This window comes from Diorhabda carinulata, chromosome X (assembly GCF_026250575.1).
Source record: "Diorhabda carinulata isolate Delta chromosome X, icDioCari1.1, whole genome shotgun sequence".
Lineage (NCBI taxonomy): Eukaryota > Metazoa > Arthropoda > Insecta > Coleoptera > Chrysomelidae > Diorhabda > Diorhabda carinulata.
This window is the reverse complement of record NC_079472.1, coordinates 3048411-3065808: the sequence shown is the minus strand read 5'-3', so window position 1 is coordinate 3065808 and position 17398 is coordinate 3048411. Positions and strand designations below refer to the sequence as shown.

Below are 17398 nucleotides of genomic sequence, written 5' to 3'. Positions count from 1 at the left end.
AAAAGAAGCCGATTTCGACGAATGTGAATGTTGACGACAATCGCATGTGCCGAGAAAAGACCTTTACACACGAATTGCATACAATATTTTTCTCTACTACCAAAAATTTTAGAAGTTTAATAGTAATTTTAAAAGTTCTCCTCACTCCCGAATATTTCGCATCAAACCACGGAACACCCTGTATTATATTTTGCATTTTATAAAATTGAATTTTCTTTATAAACCTATTAAAAATAATTTGCTTGTGTCGAAATTATAATAATTAAGTATGTAGTTCTTCTACCCATCACATTATACCCTTTTAGTAAGAAAAAAACGGGAAGATCTATTTAAATATTTTTAATCAATTACCAACTATTCTAAATAGAAATTAAAGTTTCAAGTCTCTTTTTATTTAGTTTCTTTTTTTTTTAGTTATAAATAATATTCCCGACGTCGTTTAGTGTCGGTCCGTCTCTGTCCGACCAACATTCCCACTTCCTCGGCAGGTCAAACCTGGAATGGATGAAAAGCGGTCAACACAGTGTACAGGTGTTTTTAAATGTTGCTTTATTTTATGGTGTGGTGAATATTAACAAACATATAACTACGTAAGTCAGCTTTTTTCATCAATTTTATAGGTCAAATTAGTTATACAAAGTTTGCAGGTTATGTATACTATCGACGATAGTTTAAAATTTGTTGATATGTAGTGCATAAAATGTGGAATGAGTGCAGTGGCAGTGAGCGAGTACTTACTGGGACTCGGGCCTCGTTCCCAAATATAACGTTACTTTTGTAAGTAGTACTGTCGACGTGTTCTTTTGGATAGTACGGTACTCGCAACATACTTTTCATTTTCGCGATTTTCTCACAATATCTACGTTCAATTTATGTTACGATATTTGTTTTTGGTATTGTTATTATTTTCGTGATGTAACAGTACCGTAAATCGTAATTTGCTTAAGAGTCGAACACTGCGATTTCTACTGATTTTGCAATTATAGTAACCTATTTTTTTCGGATGGTCATTGCCCTTGATGTGTTCTACTAATCAGGTTATTGTATCAAGTTGTAAGTGTAATTTTCTATTATTTTTTTAACGAAATTGTTCTGGTTATTTATTTTTTTCATAATGTGATATGGACGTATGTCTTATCTAAGATTAATATTTTGTTTGGGTTCTGCCAGGGTCGGCTCTCATTTCTTTCATCGGGGTAGTTTTAAAATATCTTTATTTGTAATATAAGATAATTATTGACCATTTCTCTAAAATTATCAATTCCTCATTACCGAGCAATCGAAAATTTCCAGTAATTATTGGTTTTGTTTTGTAAATATTCCTTTTTCTAAAAATTTTAATAATCACACGCTAATTTCTTATAAAATAATTTGAAAATTTGATTGACCAATAGAATTTTGAATAAAAAAACCAGATTTATCCACCCTTAATCATGAAGTTCGTCCTGTGTACAGTGTTTTCCAATGTTTATATCAAACAGTTTGTTATAATGATTTAAAAATTGAATATTTATGTTGTTGGTTTTGATGGGGACTATAAAATGATTCCCCAAACAATTTCATAATTCAACCACAAATAATCTTAATCTGCATGGTTTATAGGTTGGTTTGGGAAATTTATTATATCCGTTGCTGTAATTTTAAGATTCATTTGTAAAACAAAAAGTTATAAAGATAACTGGACTCAGTTAATCATAAATAATATCTAATTTTAATTATTCCTTACATTTATCTTAAGAATATTCATTTAATTACCTATAATTTAAAAGTTTCCAATACGAAGTTAGTTTTCATGTTTTTAACAATATTTTGTAAAATTAAATAAAACAGAGGCAATCTATGACTCTTGTTGTGATGGACTTTATTTAGCTATCAAATTCCCCTTTTTTCTAGTTCTAATAACAATTTTAGGGGTTGATGGAATCACAAGCTCAAGCAAAAGTTAAAATTACCCTTATACGGTGATCATGGCTAACACTGCTGCTGAGAATGAGGCAGATTCAGGCAGTGGTGTAGTGACGACACACGTAACACCCAAAGAAGAAGATGCAGATCAAAACGAAGCCGATCGATTAGTTACTGGTTCTAATATAAATTACGATACCACAGAAATATTCAAATGTATTAAATGTGATTTCGAGGCCAATACACAAGTACAATTGACATTACACGTTACAAAAGTTCATACTACCAACGAAGCCTCTGCAATGGAAGTAAGAAATTAATTTGTTTATTAATAATTTTTAATTTAAAATGAATTATTTCCAGGTAGAAAATAATAATCCCCCTCCAGATAGGGCGCATCGAAAAATGTTCGAATGCGACGTCTGCAATATGAAATTTTCCAATGGGGCAAATATGAGACGCCACAAAATGCGCCACACCGGAGTCAAACCGTACGAATGTAGAGTATGCCAGAAGAGATTCTTCCGAAAAGACCATCTCGCTGAACACTTTACCACGCACACCAAAACTTTGCCGTACCATTGCCCCATCTGTAACAGGGGTTTCCAGAGGCAGATAGCTATGAGAGCCCATTTTCAAAACGAGCACGTCGGCCAACACGATTTGGTTAAATCGTGTCCTTTATGCAGCTATAGAGCTGGTTCCATGAAAAGCCTCAGGATACATTTTTTCAACAGGTGAGTTTTTCTCGTTTTCTGTGGTAATATAATTAATTTGAATAATTTCAGACACGGTATTGATCTCGATAATCCCGGCCCTGCTGGTTCTCAAGCTTCTCTAATAGCTGCCGCTGCCCAACAGGGTTTCGCTATGGACGGAACTCTAAATTCTCTGAGTCAATTCACTGGAAGTTTATCAGTGAGCGTGACGGGGGGCGCTAATTATAGCGATTCCGGGGATTCTACAGGAGCCCGTTCGACCGATAATGCCACGCCGCCGATGCATTTTTTGACGCCTCACGTGGAGATTTCCATGACTGATGCTCCTGTGCCTGTTTTTTCACCATCCCCGGTAAGTTAACTTTTATATTTTTTATATCACGGTTTTAGAGAAAAATATTAATTTTTTTTACATATTTTACTTTATATTCTCTAATCACTGTAGTGCAATTAATTTAATTAATATTGATTAAGTTAATCCTGAACTGTCATTGAATCGAATTTTCTGGATGCTTTCCGGACAAGATTCTCGAAATTTCTAGAAAAAGTCACTAGGTGACGTAAAAAAAGCGCAGAGTAGGACTGGCGAATACTGACGACATTTAAACTTTATTTAATATTTTTTGTAAGAATTTGTACGTTGATATATTATCTTGACTTTAGGTCTCTTTCAATTGAAATTTCGTTTAAAAGCATAAAATCATGACGTTTTGCCCTATTGCGGTATTTTTTTGTATGTATCATGTACACCGCTACCCAAATAATATATTGTGTCATCTTTTGTGCTGTATTTACAGCCGATCTATTAATTCCATTCCTGTAAGATTTTAGACTGTCCGATGGCTGTAGCTGAAAGAGATCTTCTTCTTCTATTTCATACATTCCCAGGTGTCGTGCTCTGGAGCCCCATAGTGTCTCACACTTTAAAAGAACATAGATATAGAGAGGACAGAATTTGCATCCTGCATTCTCTGCTAAATCTTCCAATGTTATACAAAGGCCATTGTAGTCTTCTATATATTCTCAACAGGTGTCTCCATGTTATTACATATCTCAAACCAAACAAATACTGACTTTGAAGAATTGGTTGTTCCAATTTTAATAGGCCAACCTTTATATAACATTAATGAACAATTCGCAAAATTAACCTTAATATTCATTTTATTAATCAACATGTATAAAAAGTTTTTTATGATTATTAAAATTATTCAATATCAAATTTTTGTAAACAAATTTCAACTGCAGAAGTTTACTTTTCTTGTTTCCTTGATATTCGTATTTTTTTGAAATTGTTAATCTTATATCTGATTTTAATATATTGCTTTTTTATTCAGCAGTTAATATTAATATATCCAATAATCTTTAATCTTTTATTAAATAGGAAGCAAAAACTTACCCCTTCTAAAGAAATTTGGATCTTATTTTAAACCTACAAAGAAAATCATCATATTCTATCTTAATAATATACCAAACAAATTTTTACCATTATTTTTCTAAAATTATCAAAAGTATTTGATGTCTTTTAACTTAATTTTATATAACCTATGTTTTTGAATGATTCCTCTTACTTCATGCAGTTTATGTTTTATTCTCATTGTTCCCCTAGCAATGAGGCCAACTGAATCTTTTTTGCAAACCTTTGCTAAAATCCCCTGAATTTAGTTAAAATACCCTAACATTTGATGAAATTCTCGTGTGACGCCATAAAACATATTGGTAACATTCATTAGTTGTTTTATCACAATAAAGTAGTTTGAAGGTATTTTCCCCGTTAATATGTTGTGGATTTTAGTTATTAAAAGTAGTATTAATTATAAAAATTACTGCGTTTCACGTTGTTTTTGGAAAATGGAATTTGAGATATTTTATTGAACGTATAAAAGTGAGTATATAATGTTTATTCTAATTTAAATGGTTAAAATAACAAACAAAGTGAGGTTATGAAGTGAAAATATGTTCAATTATTGCAATGATAATAAAAACACACAAATAATAGCAGTATAAATAATGAAATATGAACTTAACACTAAGTTTTTAGAAAAAAATGTCTTAATTTCTTTACGTAACATCATTTTCATTTACACTCATCTTAATATATCAGTTTTTGAATATCAGACCCGTTAAAAACAGATTAATTTTCATAATATGGTAACATTCTTGCAACTAAAATAATATATTTTTACCAAAATAACAAAGACCGCAATGTTTATAAAAAAATTTAATGAATTAATGCGTACTTGTACTGGAAACCTATTCAAAAAAGGGCAGTACCAATCAAAATTTATAAAAAATAAGTGTATCTATTCAACCATAACAATATTTATTGAGTATATACAGACAGTTTAAAACAAATGTACTAAATTTTGAATATTGATACAGTTAATTACATAAAAAATTTGTTTGCTGTTCTTTGATTCCTTGACATCTTTCACTGGTTTATTTAAAATATTTTGTTTATATAAGGAAAACTTGGATACCTGATAATGGCTGATATCAGTTTTTTTTCTTATAAATTCTTTTTACTTATTGGTACAGTTCTGAGCAGACTTTACTGCAAAATTTAATATTTGAAATACTTTCAGGACTAATAAACATTCTCTTTTTTTTTCGTTTTGAGTATTTTGGCTTCAAAAGTACGTTTATGAATATTAGAGCTATTTTACACTTGTTCTTTCATAACTGTTATATTTTTCGTTTTTTACATATTTATTATCTTTTTTGTATTGTAAGAGTATATGCTACAGAATATATTTAAAAAAAAATATGTAGGGAGATCAACAAAATTCGAATCAACCTGGCCAAAGCAGTGATCCTCAAAGAGTGAACGGGGATTGTCCAAATTCCCCTCAATCTGCAGATTCCAATTCCAACGCTCCATCTAGCAGTCATATCCAACCAAACAGCTTAAGAATCGACCAAGAAACCAGCATCACCCCATCCATATCATTGATTCCCATAAAACAAGAACCAACAGAAGAATATGAAGGAGCTAAAAGAAATGGACCTGTTAATTTAAGCACTTCACCTTCAGGTATTTATTATATAAAAGTTTATGATTTAAATCTTGTATATTTATTTAAACCCACTCAAAAAATAGGTGAATGAAGTTTTAGGTCATTTTCTGTTATACTCATTAAGCAATTTCTACAATTTTATTAAAATATTGTATTTTGTATCCTCAGGAACATAACTGGTTATGCTGAAGCTTTCTTCATTCTGTTGGATTTTAATACAGTCTTCTTTTAAAGGTTTTATCACTTGTAATGTAAAATAAATGTCTTGGTCATGATTTTCTTCAAATAAGTCCAATTTTTTCCTTTTCAATTCGTTCGTGGTTTATTACAGAAAGAAGCAAACAACTTTCAACGTAAAGGGGTTTGTTTGATCTATATTGTAACAATATTTATGGTTTATTCCTTGATTACATGCTTTCTTTCATCTTTTTTTGAATAAAGTTAAAAAAAGTTCAATAATAGTCTAGGAAACAAGCAATGAGTTCTAAAATAACATCACACCATAAGAAACAAGGCATTGTTTTTTTTCTATAGTTATTTGTAATTATCTTTCAATTCAGGTGTAGATTACACCATCCAACAGGATCAGAAGCCTTAGTTAAGTCAATAAAGATACAAATCATTGTATTTTTAAGTAAAATTTTATAAATTTTGTTTTGAGATGTGCCAGAAACTAAATTATTTATCTTATAATCAAATATTTTATAATTTGTTTTTATATAAGTTATATTTATATGAACAGGTAGCATACAGATGCAGTCAGCAACGTCTAGTAGCTTAAGTTCATTAATCAAGGTATCTCCGTTGAAGAGTCTGTTAAGAGACGATCTCAAAAGAAAAATAATATCCAGAAATGGTTCGAGCAGTAGAGGCAGGTCAACAGCTTCCCCCGGAGCTAATTCCGAATCGCCAAATGATCCAGCAACCACTACTAATGGTACTATTACTTCCACAGGTACCTACTGATATTGATAATTTTATATTCGCCCCTTGAATCCATTTCGATGACTTTTAATTGATTTTTCAGGTTTAGAACAACCTTCGGATTCTTCTTTATGGACTCGGATGAGTAAAAGAGCGTTGAACGGTCTTCAATGTATCTTTTGCGGTATAGGATTCCCAGATCAAACTCTCTATTTTCTACATAAGGGATGTCATTCTGACGCGAACCCTTGGAAATGCAACATATGTGGGGAACAGTGTTCCAATGTGTACGAATTCAATTCTCATTTGTTAAGTAAAAGCCACCAATAGCGTTCGGTGAATCCGTAGGTTACTGGAATATATTATTTTTGTTTTGTTGAACTATTTTGTACAGGAAGTTGTACTATTGGACCTATTTTTTTGATAGGAATTGTTTTAAATAATTTCCATGATGATTTTATAGGAAGGAATTTGAAATTTTCGTTTTTTTTTTTTGGTATTTTAATTGTATTTTAGAAGAATTCGTTGAATATGGTATAAAGTGGAAAAAGATGAGACGAGGAATAACGTCATATCTCAAAAAAGTTGTATTATAACCTATAAGAAGCAATATCTCTAATTGTTATTCCTTTATGTTCAATTTAATTTTTATACTGTCGGTTAGGTTTTGTTTTTTTTTTATTTTCTAGCATATATCTTTTCTTTTAGGGATTAGAAATTATTTTTTGTCTTTAGTGAACCATATTTTTGTAAATTTATCAAATTAACAACAAAATTTCTGTTTTTGTGTTCTTGAATCGTTGAATTTAAACTCTTTATAGAAAGAAAACCTCAAAAACCCTTTCATTTTTGGTGGGAAATTTAAGTATCTTTGAAATACGAGGGTGAGTTGATGGTTTAAATTCTGTTTTCGGAAAATTTACAATATCACAAAGAAATTCTTCCATTTTGCTATAACTTTTTACCGTATATAGAAAAAAACTTTGAAATGATTCTATTTTCGATGGAAATTGATGTATATTTGAAACAAGAGGCTGTTTTGATGCCTTAAATTCTATTTTTCTCTGTTTAGTTCACAAAATTGTTGAAAATTTTCAAAAGAATTTCCATTTTTCGATCCTATATAGTTGAATTTAAACTTTTTTTAGGAGAAAACCTCTAAAACTTTTCGGTTTTTTAGGGAAATTTAAGTATTTGTGAGATACGAGGGTGAGTTGATGGTTTAAATACTGTTTTTGGAAAATCCACAATAACATGAAGAAATTCTTCCATTTTGTTTCCATATTGTTATAACTTTCCTCTGTATATGGAAAAAACCCTTGAAATTATCCTATTTTCGATGAAAATTGATGTATATTTGAAATACGAAGGTGTTTTGATGACTTAAATTCTGTTTTTTCTCTTTAGTTTACAAAATTGTTGAAAATTTACAAGATTATCAAAAAAATTCCATTTTTCGTTCCTATATAGTTGAATTTAAACTTTTTTCAGGAGAAAACCTCTAAAACTTTTCAGTTTTTAAGGGAAATTTAAGTATTTGTGAGATACGAGGGTGAGTTGATGGTTTAAATTCTGTTTTTGGAAAATCTACAATAACATGAAGAAATTCTTCCATTTTGTTACCTTATTGATATAACTTTCCTCTGTATATTGAAAAAACCCTTGAAATTATTCTATTTTCGATGGAAATTGATGTATATTTGAAATACGAGGGTGTTTTGATGGTTTCAATTCTGGTTTGCTGTTTTTAGTTCACAAAATTGTTGAAAATTTACAAAATCAACAAAAAAATCTCAGTTTTTGTTCCTATATCGTTGAAAATAAGTTTCATATATAAGAAAGTCCTTGAAACTATTTAGGAAATTTGAGTATCTGTGAAATACCAGGGTGGGTTGATGGTTTTGAATATCATTTTCTGTCTTTGATGGAACATATTTTTAAAAATCTATAAAATCAATGAAAAATTTCCTCCGTTTCTTTTTATACCCTTATAACTATATATAATATACAATAGAATCTTTGGAAATTGCTTGTTTTCGATTGATATTCATGTATATGTGTAATACGAGAGATTTTGATGGTTTCGATAGTGATTTTTGTCTTCAGTATACCATATTTTTGAAAATCAAAAACAAAATTTTTGTTTTCTTTCCTATATCGTTGAAACTAATCTCCATATACAAAAAAATCTCAAAATTATTCAGTTTTTGATAGAAATTTATGTGAAATACGAGGGTGTGTTGATAGTTTAAACTCTGATCTGTCTCTTAAGTGGACCACATATTCAACAAGAAATTTTCTCTTTTTGCACCTACATCGTTATATATAAATACCCTCTATAAGAAAATTACTCAACTATGTATGTCAAAAATCAACTATCTATGAAATACGAGGGTATGTTGAAAGTTTATCAATTCTTCGTTATATTATTTATTTAAAATACCTCAAAATTTAAAACAAATCACATTAACGTGTTTCTAATTTTCACGAGGTGCTTAAGTGTAATGAACATTGTTTTTTAATAATTTTTTTCCACATTATACCAAAAAAAATTTACATATCAATAATGAGTAATAAAAAAACGACTTAGTGCCTACGCCGAGGCCTTACCTAACTCAACCTGATAATTGCTCTAATTATCCGTCCATTGTTAAACAAATTGTTATTAATAATATAAATCCTATTTACAAAAATTTTCCTAAAACGTGTTAAATTCCTCCCACGTCTAAAAACTCATCGATTAAGAGACTTTACACTTTTATCAAGTCCGGGACAAACTGTATATAAGTTTAATCGATTTTTTTTGTATGATATGCTCAATATTTATACTCGAAATATGGCGTGGGGGGGAGGGGGTAGATATTTTGTTATTTTTGAATTTTTTAGATAACGCAGTTTCGAAAATTGTGTATCGGTCTTGTTTTTTGAAAAAAAAGTCATATTGAGCAAAAGTACCTGTGGAACAATGAAAATATGACTTCAAATATTAATATATAGGGATATTTTAGTCTTTAGTTTATCAATTTTTAATTATTCTATACTTATTTGCATTCCATTTATATTTTTCAAAAAAAAATGTACAGTATTTATTTTAATTCGAGATATTTCAAAAAAAAAATGTGCAATAACTAGGGACATTTTTTTTATTGATTTTATTTGTGGAAATAGACCGGGGTCGATAATTTTGTTACTAAAAAATGGAAAGGGGGGTCAATCTTTAAGGGTGTAAAATGTTTTTTTTTGTTTCCGGCAAAATTACAAGTCATATGAAAAAAAGTCAAAAAGCGAAGTTGTAGGTAATGAAAAGATCTAAAATTTTTGTAATAACATTTTCTTTACATAACCTTAAAATTTGAGTGAAAAATTCAAGTTTTTTTCTTTTATTTTTTACAAAAATTATTTTTACGCACTAAAACTTCTGTTTTCACACTATTTTCACATAACCTCAAAATTTTTCACTTAAATTTTGGGGTTATGTTAAAAAAGTGTGAAAACAAAAGTTGTAAATCCTTTTATTACCTACATTATTGCAATTTAACTTTTTTAATCAAGATAAACTGTTTTTTAAGCCTTAAAAACTCCCCACTTCCACTTCCCGACCTCAGATCGCCCGTAAATTATTTTTTCTTTTATTTTTCTTATATTCTCCTTATTTCCCAATGTGTTACATCTCACTATTATTTTTTTTCACTTTTTATCATTTTTATTAGTACAATCCTATTGACTGCGCCACATATATAAACTAATTAAATGTATATAATATGTTGTTGATTTAAAAAAAATGTCTCGTTTACGTTAATAATGCAATATATACTGTGGGTCTAAAAAAGACTCAAAATTTTGATATTTACTAAATACGAATTATTTTATTTTATAAGAATTATGATGATTTATTGATCATTCATGGTATATATTGTTGCACGTCTCTTTATACTGATTTTTTGTATTGTTTTCTTTGGTGAATAGTTCCGGAAAACATGTATACAATGCGGGCGAGTTAAAATATTTATTTTCCGTATTTTGAAAATTTAATCACGAAAATTCTTTATGCTTTTTTCTTAATTTTGTTTTTCTCGGTATTTCGAAATGAATATGGGATCAAATCCTACCTAAGATCGAATCATTTTTTGGTATTTTGAGGTTAATATGGACTCAAATCATATTAGAGCTCAATAGTTAGTTGGAACCTCGTAATTGTGACTATTTTAGAAGATATAAAGGATTAGTGAAGGATAGGAAGACAAAATAATGTTCTGGAAGTATTTAGGAACAAATTGGAAATCTTCCGGATGAACTATATCATTAACGAAGACCCAGAGGGTTGATAATCATACAATTTTTGTTGTTATCACCCCCTTTATACCGAAATTTTTTGTTGATTCCTGTTTGATTTACCATTTTCAAAAAAGTTACGAGGGTTATATCAAACGTTCTAGTGATGAAAATCATTTCTAGAGATTTTGTGTAGTGTTCTTCGTTTAACTGTTACAAATAACAAAATTATACAACGTGGACGGTTTAAAAGGATCTATTTTCACACTTAGGAACGAAATCATGAAAATTTTCGTTTATTTCCCCGTAACTTGGTTTTTCTTGGTCTTTTGACGCTAATAAAGTCTCAAATCACATCTAGAATGAAACTGGAGCCGCATTATTAGTTACAACGTCGTAATGGTAACTATTCTAGAATATATAAACGAGTTGTGAAGAATAAAAAGATAAAAGAACGTTCTGGAAGTATTAGGGAACAAATTGGAAATCTTCCAGATGACTATAATTAATAACTGAAAACCATAGGGTTAATAAACATACAACGATTGCTTCATTGTTCCTTTTCATACTAAAAAGTCGCCAACGACAGGAATTTAAGTGATTTATTTTCAAAATATTGCCAGGGTTATTCCAAATGATCAATTTGAAATTTTTTATAAGTTTAATTTACTTTCATTATGAATATTGTATACATAATTGTAATTTTAGGGAAACATATACATTCCTTCTATCTAGATGTGATTATGAAGAAATGTACCTATTTTATATTTATTTTTATTTATATATATATATATATTGTAATATGTAAATCACAATTTGTTGTATTTTTCGGTGAGAGGGGTAAATAAAGTTGAAATTTTATTTTATAATTATTTCAATCATTTTTCCGATGATAACAGACATCGCTCGACGAGGAATAAGGTAAGTGGAATGCGTTAATTAGAAAAAAAAATTAAATAAAAATTCCTTTATTCGTATCTACACTACAAACAGCAACCCTTAGAAAACTAAATGTATTTGTAGAAGTACATGCAGTAAATAGAAACGTCGCAATATATTTTCCCACAGTTTAATTTTTCCATCCATTTAATTAAGTCAGAGTTTTTCCCGTATATTTAGTATTAACCTCGTATTGTATGACTACATAATACCCCCTTCCAAATTATTTTAAAGTAAAAAATTTACCAAATTTATTCACCACGTAGTTTTATTCAGATTCATATTTGAATAAAAGATACAGTTGAAGGTAAAATGCACGGTTTTTAGCACTGAATTTCATTAGAAATACTAGCATGGTTTCTCATATACCAAGCATGTGTGCCGTGTTTCCTCTAGGCCCGTGAATTGCATCAGAAATGTACCCTTATTGTTATTTTTCTGTCATCACTACCAATATAGTAACTTTTTTAGTGATTTCTAGTGTTGTGATTGGGACATGAAAATTATATGAATTTATGTTGGCAAATCTGCATGTATTCACTTTGACTTTTGACATATTATTAAATGAATGTGTATATTGTAAACAAATGATATCCGTAGACTCTAATATTATTTCAAGCACTAATAGATTTTCTATGCCCTGTAAACGAATGTTTATATTGGTTCAATTATTATTTAGTTTTGGATTCTAAATTTTCATTCAGGTTTCTTAAATTACTCTTACAAGTTAACAAACAGACTATAGTGGTAGTAAAGTCATGTGAAATGTAATATTAGATGGTTAGTGTTATTAGTGAAGTTGCTTTGTTCTCCATTCCTGTTTATTTCCATTATAATATAATATACAAAGTGTCTCAAAAAAAATTCCAACAGTGAGTGAAAAATTACATGCACTTATAGTTGATGATTTGATTGATAAAGAGATCTTGAAATGTGGAAAAATATATTAAGAATGTTTATATAACTGTTTATTATTCTTGATAATACTACGAATCTGCAAAATTTTCTTCATTAAAAACGAAACAAACAGATTCAAAGAGAGATGTACGAAAATTCTAGAGAGGATCGAAGATGTGAGGAATTAGCACCAAGTAGAAACAATAATTCAGAATAGATAAAAATAGAAATAGTTGGTAAATGAAAAAATATTATTAAAACCTTCTACTTTAACTAAAATTGGGCCAAGGAGAAGAAAAAAAATGATAAACAACAGCTATGAAAGAAGGAGAAAAAAATATGATTTAGAACATTGCAGATGCGTATTTTTACAAAATGTATAGAATCTAGTTGCTGTAACACTTTTTTATCAAATGGTACAAGAACTTATTCATTTTGATTATGATGAAAAAGTTGAACAGATACTCAAATATCACTATTAATGAAGCTGTTACTAATATCCCCAATAAATTTCAATATAGATATTTAATGAAAACCTACCAAGCCACAAAATCAGAAAATCTATGAAAAAAAAAATGAAAAATGAACAAAATTGAACAATTTCTTCTACTTATATATCAGTTTCTTTTCTTTTGTTCTTTCACCTTGTTTATATTTATATGGGTTTCAGTTGTTCTTCTAGAAGATATTATAAAAACAGTTCTATTATTATCAAGTCTTACAAGTTACTTAATTTTCTATAATGGTGCTTTAATTTTCTTACAATTCTATTATAAAAGTAGATTCAGTGTTTCAACCAAACAAATCAAAACTTTTATAAATATAAAGACAAGACACAACCCAATAACACTCCAAATTTAACTAAGAGGTGATCTGGAAACAAACAGAAAGTTTTACAAGAAATTCAAGATGTTAAATATAATATAAACAAAAATATTCAAGTTTGTATTCAATTACAGAGTGGAACAATTTATTATTGTATAGTCATTTTAGAAGCAAGGTATTCAGCTATGCTTGTCAACAATGAAACCATATCCAATTATAAATATTTGCTTTTATTTGTCTATCTCAAAACTTAGTAGCAACCCTCGTATATATTATTAAAAATATTAATTAGAGATGAAAACTTTTTATTGTAGATGCAGTTTTGACAAAATATTATGTAAATCACTAAATAATCCGAGTTTATAACATATAATTGTATTTACGTCTAATTGAAACACTTAATCATGTTTGTTACTATATAAAAATTGAATTTTACTTAAAAACAGCGAATGGCGAACTAATTTTGACGTATATTCAGATAAAGTGCTTTTAAAGTGACATTATAAAGCATTTAGCTATGTTAACGTAATAGTTTTCAACTACACTCGGTATATTGTTCGCTAGCTTTGTCAATTAAGGTCATCGTTTGGATATACATACTTTCTAAATTCTAAAACGTTCATATATTAGGCGTTAATAATATCTAAATCTGTAAAATTTTATATTGTCATTTAAAAATACTTTACCGTGTTATATTTGGTGCACCCCATATGGACGATTTTTAAGTAATGGCAAGGTATGCGTTATGTTGCTAGTGAAGTAAAATTTCAACAACTTTCCGTTGTACGCCACTGTGTTAATTTCTATAATTCAGCTTTTTAGTAACAATTCTTTAAATATATAGTAGTAGCAGCGTTCTCCGTGTTTTTCAAAACTAAAAAGGAGAATCAATCAATTTTTCTATATCCCTATAGCATAAAGTCATAATTTCAGATTAAATATAAAGTATCCAAACAAAATTAGCTCGATTTATAGCTTTTTGAAATTTGTATGCGCATTTTTTTTACATACAGTGGTTGATATAACCTCAAATTATGACGTAAAACTAAATCTGCGTGCCACAGTGACGTAATTTCAAATCTGCAAACCCAATTTAAAGTTGTAAATAAGAAATGGAACGATTTGAAATTGTGATTATTCGTACTGATATGGTCACAAATACAAAATTCTAACATTCAATATTTTGTAGCTTTATGATAATTGTATAAAATAGTTATTCAAAATTTGCAGTTTTACATTGAGAGACAAATTCTGAGAAGTACCTTTTAGAATCACAGAGTGATAATTTTTGATTTTGAAGACAATAAAATATTAATTTTTGATACAAATATTGTGAAAGGTAATATGAAGTAATAATTAATGACAATGATGTGGCCGCCATCTATCGGTATCAATTGAAACCTGAATGTTTGTTCTTTTCCCGTTGAGTTCCAAGGCTGATATATAGATGGCGTCGTCACTTCTACGAAAAAAGTTAGATCCACGTAAATAAAAATATATGGAAATAAATGAAATGTAAGGAGAATTAAACACTGATTAAAGATTAGGAAAAAAAATGATTTAGGAATTATATATTCTTTTGAATCATATTCGAAAAACTGAGAGAACTGACAAACATCTACTTTGAAACTTTACTAGCAAATTATGGGGGGAAGCTGGAATGTTCAGAATAACAATCAGTATGTTGACTTTTATACAATTGTGAATTTTGTCGATTGATTGAATGTATGAAATGGTTAACGTATTTCTAAATTTGATCACTTTAATCTATTTAAATTACAAATAATAATTTTTTTAAGCGTGTTTAGCCAAAACCCTTTCTATATACAATAACAAATAATGGGTTTTTTAAATTACGAATATCTAGTATATATCTATAGATAATATTACGAATCAAGTTGTGAAAAAATTATCCAAAATAGCGTTAACTTCTGCGATACTATAGGGTGGCGTAAAAAAAACGCAGAGATTACAGTAGCATAATATTAAAGGAGGAGAGCTGTCAATGACCGCCCAACGACACAATTTTGTAGAATAGATCGACTAGTTCAGTGTTGCCACACGGTGAGGTTTTTCAGTAACTTAAATTGACCAGATTCAACGCAAGTTAGCCGAAAAACTCATATACATATCAAAGCACGTTTTACTAGTTCAAAAAACACAAAATGGAAAAATGAATTAGAAGTGCAATAGGCTAAAATATGCAGTCAATACGCAACAAGGTGGGTGTAGCCGTAGAGCCTTGAATCGATTGCCCCACCTTCTCCCACTTATTGTGACGATAAAAAGCCAGCCATTATCGTCGCATCGTTGGTACTCTTAAATCATTGTAAATACCATCAAAAGTCACCTATAGTTTAATAAACGTCAAATTTCTGTTAAAAACATATATTCCCGTCATACTAATATTAATTTTATAATAAGTAGAGGTCATATATTTAAATTTGGTTCAATGTTTTCACACCATGATTTTACACTTATTTTAACAATTGGTTTTATTGAATTAATTTTTATTACATCTACAAACTAATGGTCTTTTTCGGGTACACATGGCGGATATATTTTTATATTAAAACGTCGAATATATTTTTCAAATCGTAAAATCAAAGAAAGGCACACCTTTGAAGACAATAAATAATTTTAATAAATCTTGCAATTAATAACTTGCTCGGCTGTACGTACGCCACTGTCTACCTCTGAAATCGACATCTTGTTATTCAGAATTTCGATCTGTAAGCGATGCCTTGTTGCCAAGATGTTGTGTTTGAGCGGTTTTTAAGGACAGTTCTGTCATTATATTGTTTGATTTGAAAATTGTCTTCCTAACAGTGATTTCAATGTTGCTAGACCGTTAAAAGATTCATATAATTATAGAATGAATATCAAAGATTACTATGAAGAGAAATGATAAACAGATGTTAGGTTCAAGGTTATGTCGACACTTTTTTTTAATTTTTTATTCTTATCTAATTACAGATCCATTTTTGCCTTAAATCAAATAAATTATGATATTCAATAAAAATGATATGAAATTTTAACTATTTATAAATAAAATTTATAAAAAATGAATATAAATTGAATTAAATAATTGTCAAATAAGAATGAATAATTCTAAATAAATGTGAAAAAATTCGATTCAATAAAAATTCTATTTTTCTAGTTTTTACTTATATATTAGTGGAACGTATTTGTTTTTATTTTTAATATTATTATTTTTCAAAATATTTCATGACAATGCATCGATTTAAAACGTAAAAAATGTCCTAAAAGCTTATTAAATGAATACAATCTTTCGCGAAAAGATGTTGCCACGTTTATAATAAATAAGTGAACTCGAAGAAACAATTCGGTCTACAATAAAGTTTAAAAACAATATATTTTGTTTAAAAGGAATATATGATATTTTACCATTATCATGAAATGATATATTTCCATTTACCCGCTTAATTTATCTCACTACACACTACAACCACCCAGCCGAAGGTCCATTATGCCCGCTCAGCGGTATAACGCCGGATAATTTAGGATGACCGTGCGTCCCCGAAGAGATCCTGTTATACTCCTCATCCGGAGTTTGAGTCGAGCCAGTAGGATTACTAGAAGAAGAGTTGAAGATCAGCGGTTCCCTCGATGTACCACTTGGTGGAATGGTGGGTCCTACTGTATTAACGCTTTCTTCTGTAGTGGATGGGGTTAGAGTGGACGGCACTGTTTCTGGGATTTCCATAGAATCTTGTTGGGATTGAGTCTTTTCGTGGCGCGGGAGCAGTTGAACACCTTCCGGTACTCGAGTGGGAACGCTCGAAGCTCGTTTTAGAACCTGTTGGAACTATTTAGAAAAAGTATGATTAAAAAAAGGGTTTTTTTCTGTGAAGGGTGAGGGGGGAGGGTAAATCACACTTA

At 29.3% G+C, this 17398-nt stretch overlaps 2 protein-coding genes across 4 annotated transcripts in view; one reads left to right on the top strand and one right to left on the bottom strand.

The window, feature by feature from the left end:
- The first annotated feature begins 464 nt into the window (after positions 1-464).
- LOC130901670 (zinc finger protein ztf-16) lies at positions 465-9846 on the top strand. Of its 3 annotated transcripts, none has more exons than XM_057813199.1 (7): positions 465-590; positions 1912-2213; positions 2269-2642; positions 2694-2976; positions 5394-5655; positions 6381-6593; positions 6666-9846. In XM_057813199.1, exons 2-7 carry the CDS (start codon positions 1968-1970, stop codon positions 6890-6892), a joined length of 1605 nt encoding a protein of 534 aa, XP_057669182.1. In that variant the 5' UTR covers positions 465-590; positions 1912-1967; the 3' UTR covers positions 6893-9846. The 3 variants fall into 3 exon arrangements, with proteins under 3 accessions (XP_057669182.1, XP_057669184.1, XP_057669183.1); XM_057813201.1 differs by lacking the exon at positions 465-590 and adding an exon at positions 646-777; XM_057813200.1 differs by lacking the exon at positions 465-590 and adding an exon at positions 719-1053.
- Positions 9847-11788: 1942 nt separating this feature from the next.
- LOC130901664 (transient receptor potential-gamma protein) overlaps positions 11789-17398 on the bottom strand; it is a 78134-nt gene continuing 72524 nt past the window's right edge. The window contains exon 21 of the mRNA XM_057813188.1: positions 11789-17324. Coding sequence (XP_057669171.1) covers positions 16959-17324 — 366 coding nt within the window. The 3' untranslated portion in view covers positions 11789-16958. The remainder of the gene's footprint in view (positions 17325-17398) is intronic.

What these genes read in the sequence shown, in the direction of transcription:
- LOC130901670 (XM_057813199.1), top strand. Translation starts at nt 1,968, where the DNA reads ATGGCTAACACTGCTGCTGAGAATGAGGCAGATTCAGGCAGTGGTGTA. An exon ending in TTTAAGCACTTCACCTTCAG is followed by an intron (nt 5,656 to 6,380) that starts GTATTTATTATA and finishes TTATATGAACAG; the next exon opens with GTAGCATACAGATGCAGTCA. An exon ending in TGGTACTATTACTTCCACAG is followed by an intron (nt 6,594 to 6,665) that starts GTACCTACTGAT and finishes TTGATTTTTCAG; the next exon opens with GTTTAGAACAACCTTCGGAT.